Source organism: Vigna umbellata, chromosome 1, assembly GCF_029865625.1.
Source record: "Vigna umbellata cultivar VRB3 chromosome 1, Vumbellata_1.0, whole genome shotgun sequence".
NCBI classification, from domain to species: Eukaryota; Viridiplantae; Streptophyta; class Magnoliopsida; order Fabales; family Fabaceae; genus Vigna; species Vigna umbellata.
The window spans coordinates 48690457-48701318 of record NC_142165.1 but is presented as its reverse complement, the minus strand read 5'-3'; the positions used below and the strand labels follow the sequence as shown (position 1 = coordinate 48701318).

At 36.5% G+C, this 10862-nt stretch overlaps 1 protein-coding gene across 1 annotated transcript; it reads left to right on the top strand.

The window, feature by feature from the left end:
• The first annotated feature begins 349 nt into the window (after positions 1 to 349).
• LOC124831253 (Protein kinase superfamily protein) lies at positions 350 to 10803 on the top strand. Its single transcript, XM_088103541.1, has 6 exons — positions 350 to 836; positions 1674 to 1972; positions 7556 to 7691; positions 9095 to 9231; positions 9796 to 9919; positions 10121 to 10803. Exons 1-6 carry the CDS (start codon positions 773 to 775, stop codon positions 10504 to 10506), a joined length of 1146 nt encoding a protein of 381 aa, XP_087959667.1. The 5' UTR covers positions 350 to 772; the 3' UTR covers positions 10507 to 10803.
• The last annotated feature ends 59 nt before the right edge of the window (positions 10804 to 10862 follow it).

Sequence of the window (10862 nt, the reverse complement as noted above, 5' to 3'; positions counted from 1 at the left end):
CGAAACACTTTTATTGAAAAGAAAAAGAAAGAAAAAAAGATAAAATTTATTAAGTGAATTTTAATAAACTTTAATTACGATTTTGAAATTATGTTAATTTCAATTTAATCACACAAAATCATTTATAAACTAAAACCAATCAGTAAAATGATATTTTACTACCATTTATGCATTGTAATTTTAGTTTATCTGAATGATCGATGTGGGAGTTTTGGAAGAAGAATAAAAAAAAATGGTTAGGTGTGGTGGTTGCAAGTTTGTGTGTGGAAGAGAAGGTGTAATTGGAGAGAAGCGTGAAGAAAGACAAAGAGAAAGAGAAAGAGAGTGATGGAAAAAGATTGGTGGGTTTGCATTATCAAAAACATGCACCTTCTATGTGCGCACTACCATCAAAGTGCACAAACCCACATTTTGAATCACTACAACCCAGTCGATGTGGGCCCTTCCATCTTCCCCCATAGCCAAGCCAACACCCACCTCATCAACATCATTGCCATCTCTGAATTATCCCCCACTCTTACCTTTCTGTCACCAAAAGATATGTCCCCTTTCACATTTCATCACAACACTTAACCATCTTGTTTTTCTCCTCTCTACTTCCTTCCTTTTCTCATTTCTCTCTCTGTTTCCTCCTAAATCTCACCCTCGTTTCTTCAGGAGTGAGATATCAACACACAAAAAAGAGAAAAAGGTAACAAAAGTTTGGTTTTTGTGATGAGGGGTTGGTAAAGGAGCTGCTGCTGCTACAAAGGGTGTGTTTGGATTTGGTATAATGGGTAACTGCTGGTGTAGATGGGAGTCATCAGATTATAGAGTCTCATCCAATGTAAAGTCAGGTTGGTTTACCAACAAAAAAACCTTGCCTTTCTCTGTTTTGGATATTTTCTATGATTTTGCTGTTTATAAATGCTTTTAGAGTATGTTTTCTCTCTTGACAAAAATCTTTCTTTATTTTTCAATATTTTGTCTTTTGTTAAGTGTTGTTCTCAAGGATTTCATGTTTTGGAGCCTTGATCACCCTTTCATCAGGTTCTTTTTCACTGAAATTTTTCTGTGTTACTGTTATTAAATCATTTGAATCTTGTCTCAGTTTCATATATCTCATCCTTGTAGGCAAGTTGATGTTTTGCAAATCATTGGAAGACAAAGAGAACAAAAAATAACAAAAATCTGCATATATGAGTTACATGTTGTCTTTACAAAATCTTTTTAACTTTTCTAAAGTTTCTGTATTGTAGAATCTGTTAACATAACCCCTAATCACTTTTTCTTTATGTGTCAAAAAGTGGGTCTACATGTAAATGTAATTCTTACGTGTTCAGTCTTATCTTAACTAAATTTCTAAGAAATTGGATGAGGGTTTTCAGAATATAGTGCTCTCCTTCACAATTATAATATATTCCCAGCATCCATTGCTTTTTAAACAGTATACTAATTTTCTTTTCTTCATCCAATAAAAGAAAAGAAGTTTATGCAGACTTCCTAATCTTTCTGCATGATACAAAAAACGTTTCAGTATTCATTTTTCTCTTTCTGCATGATCTGTGTTGACTGCTTAATGTAACATCTGGTTGGTTTTTCTGAGAGTGACTGCTTAAAGTAATCTGTTTTCATGGCTTAAAAGTGCATATCATGGTTTGTTCTCATTTCTCTTATTGTTGATTCACGAAAAGAACAAAACCAGGTAACGAAGCAAAGGAATGATCATGATAGCAAGTTGCCATCAAACCCTGAGGAAGTAGAAGACCTACGGCGTGACTCAGCTGCAAATCCATTGATTGTATTCACTTACGATGAGTTGAAGATAATCACTGCAAATTTTAGGCCAGATCGTGTGTTGGGGGGAGGAGGATTTGGAAGTGTGTACAAAGGGTTCATTTCTGAGGAGTTAAGGCAGGGTCTTCCTACTCTTGCTGTAGCTGTTAAGGTTCATGATGGTGACAACAGTCATCAAGGCCACAGAGAATGGCTGGTATACTTTTTTCTCTTTCTGCATATTCTTTTCTATCAAATGATCTATCTGCAAAATCATCATGCTTCACATGCTATGTTTATTCTCCTATGAGCACATACTAGTATAATATAAGTTGATAACACTTAATTAGTAATTTAATTTGATTGATTTTTATCTTTATATTTTCTTTTACTCAATTAAGTTACTATTTTCTTAAAAAACATTAAATTGGTATTACTTCATATGCCATAACTCTTTCTATTATTAACCGTCGTCTGAAAAATGTGATGTGTTAAAATCTGAATCATCTTTTATTTCGAAAATACCATGTATTAAAATCATAGAGTTTCAAGATAGAAGATGACTCAAAAAGTAACACATGACACTTTTATGTTGTAGTGTAAAACAGAAACAGAAAACAGATCATTAAACAGTATAAAAGCCTTGTAAATCAGTTTCAATTTTTAATAATACAGTTTTGAGGTTATTCAGTATACCTGTGTTTTCTTTGCATCTCTATTGTTGCTCTGAACGGTTGTGTGGTGGTGGTGAAGAACAAAGAGGCTGAACCCTAGCAGAGCTCTGGTGGTGCTCCCTCAGCCCTCGCGTGTTTCTTTCTGCTTCTGAAGTTCTCTCTCTCTCACGTGCATATTTTACTTTTAAGTAAAACTTATCTGTGCATGGGTTATTACCCTTTTACCCTTCATTCTAATATGGTATCAAGAGCTTAGGCTGAATCCTGGTGTGTGAAGTGGGTGCGTGGAAAATTTACTGAAGGTGTGAGAGCTTTATCTGGTGGTGCGTGTATCCAGAGAAGAAAGGAGGTGAATTTTGGTAAAAGATTTTGCAAGAAAGTTTGCAAGACTGTGATGGCAAACTTTGGAGGCATACAGGGACCATTACCCATGTTTGATGGCAAGCAGTTTGATGATTGGAGAATCAAGATGCGTGCTGTGTTTGGATTTCAGGATGTACTGGAAGTTATTGAACAGGGACTGCCTAAATTGAGTGACAATGCATCTCAAGAAGAGAAGAAAGAATACAAGATGATGGTAAAACTGGACAGTAAGGCCAGATTTTTGATATATCAGAGTGTAAGCCAGAAGATCTTTAACAAGATCTCAAATGCTGACAGTGCAAAGGAAATCTGGGGTATTTTGGTGAAAACATATGGTGATGGAGACAGGAATGCGAAGATTAAACTGCAGGCACTCAGAAGACAGTTTGAAACCTTGATTATGGATGAAAATGAGAGTGTGGCTGAATACTTTGATAAGGTGCAGGAACTTGTGAACAAGATGAGAGCTTGCGGTGATAAGATGATGGAAGAGTATGTTGTGGATAAAATTCTGAGGACCTTGACTGCCAGGTTTGACTATGTAGTAGCTGCCATTGAAGAAACCCGAAGAAAGGAGAATATTGACATTGAGGAGCTGCAGCATTCATTAGAGGCTCATGAGTTACGCCTCAATGAGCGCAAACAGTGCCAGGAGCAGGCCTTGCAGGCCAGATCTCAGTGGAAAGGCAAGAAAGGGTTCAAGAAAGGAGGAAAAGGTGGCAAGAAGGGCAAAGATTCACAGGACCAGCAAGGAGAAGAGTCCAGTGAATCAGGCCAGGTGAAAACTCAGAAAAATGGTGAATGGAAGTTTGACAAAAAGAAGATCAAGTGCTACAACTGTCAAAAACTGGGTCATTATGCTAAGGACTGTTGGAGTGGTGAAGGTGCTAAGAACAAACCAAAGAAGAGGGCTAATTTGGCCCAAGAAGAGGAATCTGATTCAGAACCAGTAATGTTGATGGCAAAAACAGAAGAAGTTTCATCAGAAAATGATGTGTGGTACCTAGATTCTGGGTGTTCTACACACATGACAGGGAGAAGAGACTGGTTTGTAGGAATTAAAGGGGCTGGACATGGAAAAATCAGGTTTGCTGATGATAGAAGTCTGGTTGCAGAAGGCACTGGCAGGGTTGTTCTAAGAGATGTGGAAGGAAGAGATGTGACAATTGAAGAGGTACTGTATGTACCAGGATTAAAATCAAATCTGCTAAGCTTGGGACAGCTACTGCAGAAAGGTTATGTGATGAAAATGGAGGATAACAGTCTCAGAATTTTTAACCAACAGAAGAGGATGGTTATACAAGCCCAGCTGTCGCAGAATAGGACATTCAGGGTTGTGATGAGTGCAGTAAAACACCAGTGCTTTACTGCCTCAGAAAACAAGGAGGAATGGCTTTGGCATTTGAGGTTTGGACATCTAAATTTCAGGGATCTGTCTCTGTTAGGACAGAAAAAGATGGTGAATGGGCTGCCCAATGTTATTGTTCCAGAAACAGTGTGCAGTGAGTGTGTGCAGTGTAAGCAAACAAGGGGCAGTTTCAAGAAGAATCTACCCCAGAGATCTGCAGAAAGACTAGGAGTAGTCTATTCGGATGTGTGTGGGCCAATGCAGGTTGAAACACCAGGAGGCAGCAGATACTTCCTGCTGTTTATTGATGATTACACCAGGAAATGTTGGGTGTATCTAATCAAAAGGAAAGGAGAGGTACTGGAGGTGTTTCAAAAATTCAAGAGAATGGTGGAAAAGCAGTGTGAGCAGAAGATAAAGGTCTTAAGGACAGATGGAGGTGGAGAATACATCTCCACTGAATTCAAGTTGTTTTGTGAACATGAAGGGATTATACATGAGGTTACTCCTCCATATACACCACAACATAATGGTGCAGCTGAAAGGAAGAACAGAACACTACTGAATATGGTGAGGTGTATGTTAAAAAGCAAAGGGTTGCCTAACTTTTTATGGGGAGAGGCTGTGGTTACAGCCACTTATATACTGAATATGTCTCCTACAAAGAGACTGGAAGGCTTGACACCTGAAGAAGCCTGGACAGGGATGAAACCAGATGTCAAACATCTGAAAATATTTGGCTCGTTGTGTTACAAACACATACCAGACCAGCAGAGAAGGAAATTGGATGATAAAGGAGTGCCTCTAATTTTAGTAGGCTATCATTCAACTGGAGGATACAAGCTGTATGACCCTACATCAGGGACAGCTTGCATCAGCAGAGATGTAGTTGTGGATGAAACTGGAGTTTGGAAGTGGGACACAACTAGGCAGGAGACATCAACCATCACTTTGGAAGATGAAACTGCTGTAGTTGAGACTGAAGAAACTGTGAATAATGATGGTAGAAGGAGGTCATCACGGGTTACTCACTTGCCAGCTCACCTAAGGGATTTTGATTTATCCTATGAAGCTACTCTCACATCAGAGGGACATTTTGTGCACTATGCACTAATTGCAGAGGCTGAACCTGTTGAGTTTGAGGAGGCTGTGAAGGATGAGAAATGGCATAAAGCCATGGAGGAGGAGATTGACTCCATTGAAAGGAACCAGACCTGGGAACTGGTGAAATTACCCTCTGGAAAGAAACCCATAGCATTAAAATGGGTTTATAAATCAAAGATAAATCCCCAAGGCATTGTTGTGAGGTATAAGGCACGGCTGGTTGCTAAGGGATTCTTACAAAAGGCTGGAGTTGATTATGGTGAAGTATTTGCTCCTGTAGCAAGGGTTGAAACCATAAGATTAGTGGTATCATTGGCCACTAAATTTGGCTGGTCTCTACACCAGCTTGATGTAAAATCAGCCTTCTTAAATGGAAGACTAGAGGAGGAGGTTTATGTGGTACAGCCACAAGGTTTTGAGGTCAAAGGGCAGCTGGACAAAGTGTATAGGCTGAAGAAAGCTCTCTATGGGCTTAAGCAGGCTCCAAGGGCCTGGAACCAGCGTATTGATGGGTTCATGGGCAGTATTGGGTTTGAGAAATGTGTCTCAGAACACGGTGTGTATGTGCAAAGCTGTCAGCACAAAGGAAAAACAGAGAAGTTGATTGTGTGTCTCTATGTGGATGACATGTTAGTCACTGGAAGTTGTGAAGAATTAATTTCAGTCTTCAAAACTGAAATGCAAAGTGAATTTGAAATGAGTGATCTTGGAAAACTCAGCTATTTCCTTGGCATTGAGTTTACCAAGACTGAAGATGGAGTAGTGATGCACCAATCAAGGTATGCTTTAGATCTGTTGAGAAAGTATGAGATGGGTGATTGTAATACTGCAAGTACTCCTGCAGAAGTTGGATTAAGGCTGGAAAGGGAGCCAGAAGAGGAAGCTGTTGATCCAACAGCCTACAGAAGAATGGTTGGGAGTCTTAGGTATCTTTGTAATACCAGACCAGATTTGAGTTATAGTGTTGGAGTAATAAGCAGATATATGGAGTGTCCTAGAGTATCACATCTGACTGCTGTCAAACGGATACTAAGATACTTGAAGGGTACACATTCATATGGGGTTCAGTTTAGAAAAAGAGAGACTGGAGAAGAAGTACAAATTACTTCTTATTCAGATGCAGATTGGTGTGGAGATAAGACTGACAGGAAAAGCACTGCAGGGTACATTTTCTTCATGGATGGATCTCCTATTTCCTGGAGTTCTAGAAAGGAACCAGTAGTTGCCTTATCTTCATGTGAGGCAGAATACATAGCTGCCTGTGAAGCTACGTGTCAAGCAACCTGGCTGAGATCCTTGGTAGAGGGACTGAAGATGGAGTTATCCGAGAGAAGGGTTAGATTAATGGTTGACAACAAATCAGCCATAAATCTTGCCAAACATCCTACATCTCACGGTAGGAGTAAACATATTGAGACCCGATTCCACTACATCAGGGAACAGGTCAGCAATGGGAAACTGGAAATTGTACACTGCAGATCCGAAGATCAACTTGCAGATATACTGACTAAAGCCCTAAAAGGCGAACACTTTCTGAAACTCAGAAAGCTAATCGGGATGGTGCAAGCTGAAGCTTTGGAAAATTAGGGTTTCTCTTCGCAGAGAAGAAGATCGGTCAAGAAGATGTTTTTCCCCGATTTTAATCGGTGAAAAACATGTGTGTGCTTGAAGAAGGTGGTTCTACTGAGTTTAATCGGTAGAAGGTGCTGGAAATCGAGGAGAAGAAGATTTTCACCGATTCAATCGGTGAAAAGGTGTTATTCATCGTTTTAATCGTGTTTTTCAAGTTTTGTTTTAGGAGGAGTGTTGTAGTGTAAAACAGAAACAGAAAACAGATCATTAAACAGTATAAAAGCCTTGTAAATCAGTTTCAATTTTTAATAATACAGTTTTGAGGTTATTCAGTATACCTGTGTTTTCTTTGCATCTCTATTGTTGCTCTGAACGGTTGTGTGGTGGTGGTGAAGAACAAAGAGGCTGAACCCTAGCAGAGCTCTGGTGGTGCTCCCTCAGCCCTCGCGTGTTTCTTTCTGCTTCTGAAGTTCTCTCTCTCTCACGTGCATATTTTACTTTTAAGTAAAACTTATCTGTGCATGGGTTATTACCCTTTTACCCTTCATTCTAATATTTTAAACGATATTAATACCAATTTAACAGAATGGATCACACTAATATTTTTACAAAAAAAGGAACTTAGTTGATTAAAAAACAAATGTAAAGATTAAATTAGTAATTAAGGTTAGTTGGTAATGTAACAAGACAAAGTTATTGTTGTAAGGTTAACTAAATTAAGATTTTGGTTGGTTTGTAGGCAGAAGTGATATTTTTGGGACAGCTTTCACATCCAAATCTAGTGAAATTAGTTGGATACTGCTGCGAGGATGAACATAGAGTACTGATATATGAGTACATGTCTCGGGGAAGTGTGGAACACAACTTGTTCTCAAGTAAGTATATCATGTCACCTTTCTTTGAATATTAAAATTTGTTGTAGATTCTCTCTCACCAAATCATAATATATAAGTATGCTAAAAAAATGTTACTTTGGTTGTGTAGAATCATTTATCATTACTTTTTACTAGCTTTTCCTTTTGTGTTTTCTCCGACAATGTTGACATTTAAAGGGAGGAATTTAAAGATGAAGTGATTTTGGTTCCATTTGGTAGCTTCGTCGAAAAACAGCTAGTGATGGAAGTTTTGGGCGTTGGTTCTTTGTCACTTCACTAAGACATGTGGTTCGATTTGATAAAGACATAAGTTTGACATTAACGTAAGGAAATAAAGTGTTGTTTTTAGTTAAAGGGTTCCTGAGGTTGCCCTACAGACAAGGGTTTTCTTGTCGGCTGAAATCACTTGTATGGGCATTTCTTTGCTCACATCCCATAGGATAAATTTGAAATATTCAAATTTATGGGAGTGTATGCTGAAATTATCGGGGTGGAGAAAGAAATGCCCACTTATATTTGAATAAGCCCATTAAGTGATAATATTCCAAATACGACATCTTTTGAGGAGACAAGTGCGTGACAAACTATATTAGTTTTAAGCCGAAAGACTTCGTAAACGTCACCGTTTATCACAATATCTTTTAAATAATTCAATTATTAGTTTATACATACATCCATACATAAATTTATAAATAGTAGTAAGATGACGTGGAAAATGTATAATTATATAAATTTGATCATACAAATAAATTTTGCATTTTTGAGACAAAAATATATTATTATGTAGTTATAATTTTAGTTTTTTTTTTAAAATAATTAATTTCTTAGTAAAAATTTTAGTACTTCTATTTGTTTTTTAAAATTTGTATATGATTTTAAATTTGGACAATTTGTTTTATTTAAAATACTGCTACATTAAATTTATGTTTTTACAAATTTTAATGTATAATTTTGACATTATTATACTAAATATAAAAAAGAAATGCAATATTATTTGTTTCAGTAAAATTAAAATAAGTAATAATAGGTAGAAATAAATTAAGGATAGTAAAAATATATATTCAGATACAAAGAATAGTAATGTAAACTAAAAGCCAGTTAAAGTAGTTTATAACTTTAACTTACAACTTATAAACTCTTAAAATAAACTACTTTAATATACTTATAAAACACTTTTGTACTGACTAAATAAACTTATAAACTAATCAAATAGCCAACTTATTGATCTTACTAAATATTCTCAAAAACATATTATCACCACGAACTTTATAATCATAAAGTTCACCACTAGTGTTCAAAAATAAAAATTATTCGAGTTTTTTATTCAACAAAAAAAGACAATTTAATGCTTATTATGGTGTTTTTGTTTGTATATCTAATGTGTGTTCACTTAACTGTCCCAGAAATCTTACTTCCCATGCCATGGTCCATAAGAATGAAGATTGCATTTGGTGCAGCTAAGGGACTTGCATTTCTCCATGAAGCAGAGAAACCTGTCATCTATCGTGATTTCAAGACATCAAATATTTTATTGGACCAGGTCAGCAACTTTAAATATGTCAGCTCAAAATAAAAAAAAAAAAGATAAAAAACATATTATTTCTCTCACAATTAATAGTCTCACATCATTTACGAACTGGGGTCAAACACAATTAACGCTTTTTAAAGACAAAACGGTGACAAAACTCCTGTCTTCAAAACAAATAACACTTCAGATGTATAGTTATTCATCCTAATGAGTTGGACTACAAACTACCATCATAAGATAGAATATATTTTGTCAAGAATACATGTGTGTCCAAGTTTCACATTGGATAGAAAGTGAAGTTAATGGTCTTCACCTATTGTCTTAACGTTTTGGATTGTCTTAACGTTTTGGATAGAGAGTAATGTTAATCTCTTATGTAATTGAACTCACGTTAGTGAACCTCCTCCTCGATCAACCCAACACATTTATCCTAGCAAAACACAAAACTGTTATGCCAAGACAGAATACTTTAGCAAGCAAACTATAAATAAGAAGCTTTAGTCACATATTGGAGTTGCTACAAACTTAAACATTGGTTTGAATTAACCATCTTGGTTTTTTATGTTACAAAAACAGGACTACAATGCAAAACTTTCTGATTTTGGCCTTGCCAAGGATGGACCAGTTGGAGACAAATCACATGTTTCTACTAGAGTAATGGGAACATATGGTTATGCAGCACCTGAATACATAATGACAGGTAAAGTATATTCTGAACCCAGAATTCTGTATTCAAGTGAAACCAAGTTCACATTTTTACTACTAATAAACCAAGAGCTTTAAGATAATTGTCCTAGAATTCAACAAACTCATCAGTCACATATTATACTATCAGTGTGTTGAAATTAAAGTCTTGTTGGTATAATACAAACTGACAACATAATCATATGTTGTTGTGCAGGTCATCTGACTCCTAGAAGTGATGTTTACAGTTATGGAGTTGTTCTGCTTGAACTTCTGACAGGAAGAAAATCTTTAGACAAGTTAAGACCTGCTAGAGAGCAGAATCTCACAGAATGGGCTGTTCCTTTGCTGAAGGAAAAGAAGAAATTTCTAAACATAATAGATCCAAGGTTGGATGGTGATTATCCGATTAAAGCAGTTCACAAGGCTGCAATGCTTGCATATCATTGCTTGAACCGCAATCCAAAAGCAAGGCCTCTGATGAGAGATATTGTGGACTCATTGGAGCCTTTGCAGGCATACACAGAGGTTCCTGTTGGAAAAACAGTGACCATAATCAGTGAGGTTCCTGAATCTGATTTGAAAATGAAAGATGCAAAATGACTTTAAAGAGGGTGTTGTTGTAGGTTCTCAGTTTCATTTCTCATGTTCTTTTGGAGATAGTTTTTGCCATAACTTCTTGTGTTTATAAACATGACATATAGGCAATTTCATTTTGTTCTATCCCTTTCTTTGCTTTTCAACATGGTTTTCATATCAGTGCAACTGGATTACTGTATGAACTGATATTAATTTCAACAGAAACAACACAACTCATAGCAGCAAAAATTATATTGTTAGCAGAATCTAAAACCTCGTTGGAACCATATCAATTGAAGTCGTTCTCTATTATTATTTTTATTGACAGTATTATGTTAATATTGTATTTCAAGTTTTTTTTTTAGTGAAATCAGTTGTTA

Bases quoted from the DNA above. Each gene is read 5' to 3' on its own strand.
- LOC124831253 (XM_088103541.1), top strand. From the start codon at position 773: ATGGGTAACTGCTGGTGTAGATGGGAGTCATCAGATTATAGAGTCTCA. The intron at 7,692-9,094 runs GTAAGTATATCA...TAACTGTCCCAG, and splicing joins GGAACACAACTTGTTCTCAA to AAATCTTACTTCCCATGCCA. The intron at 9,920-10,120 runs GTAAAGTATATT...GTTGTTGTGCAG, and splicing joins ACCTGAATACATAATGACAG to GTCATCTGACTCCTAGAAGT.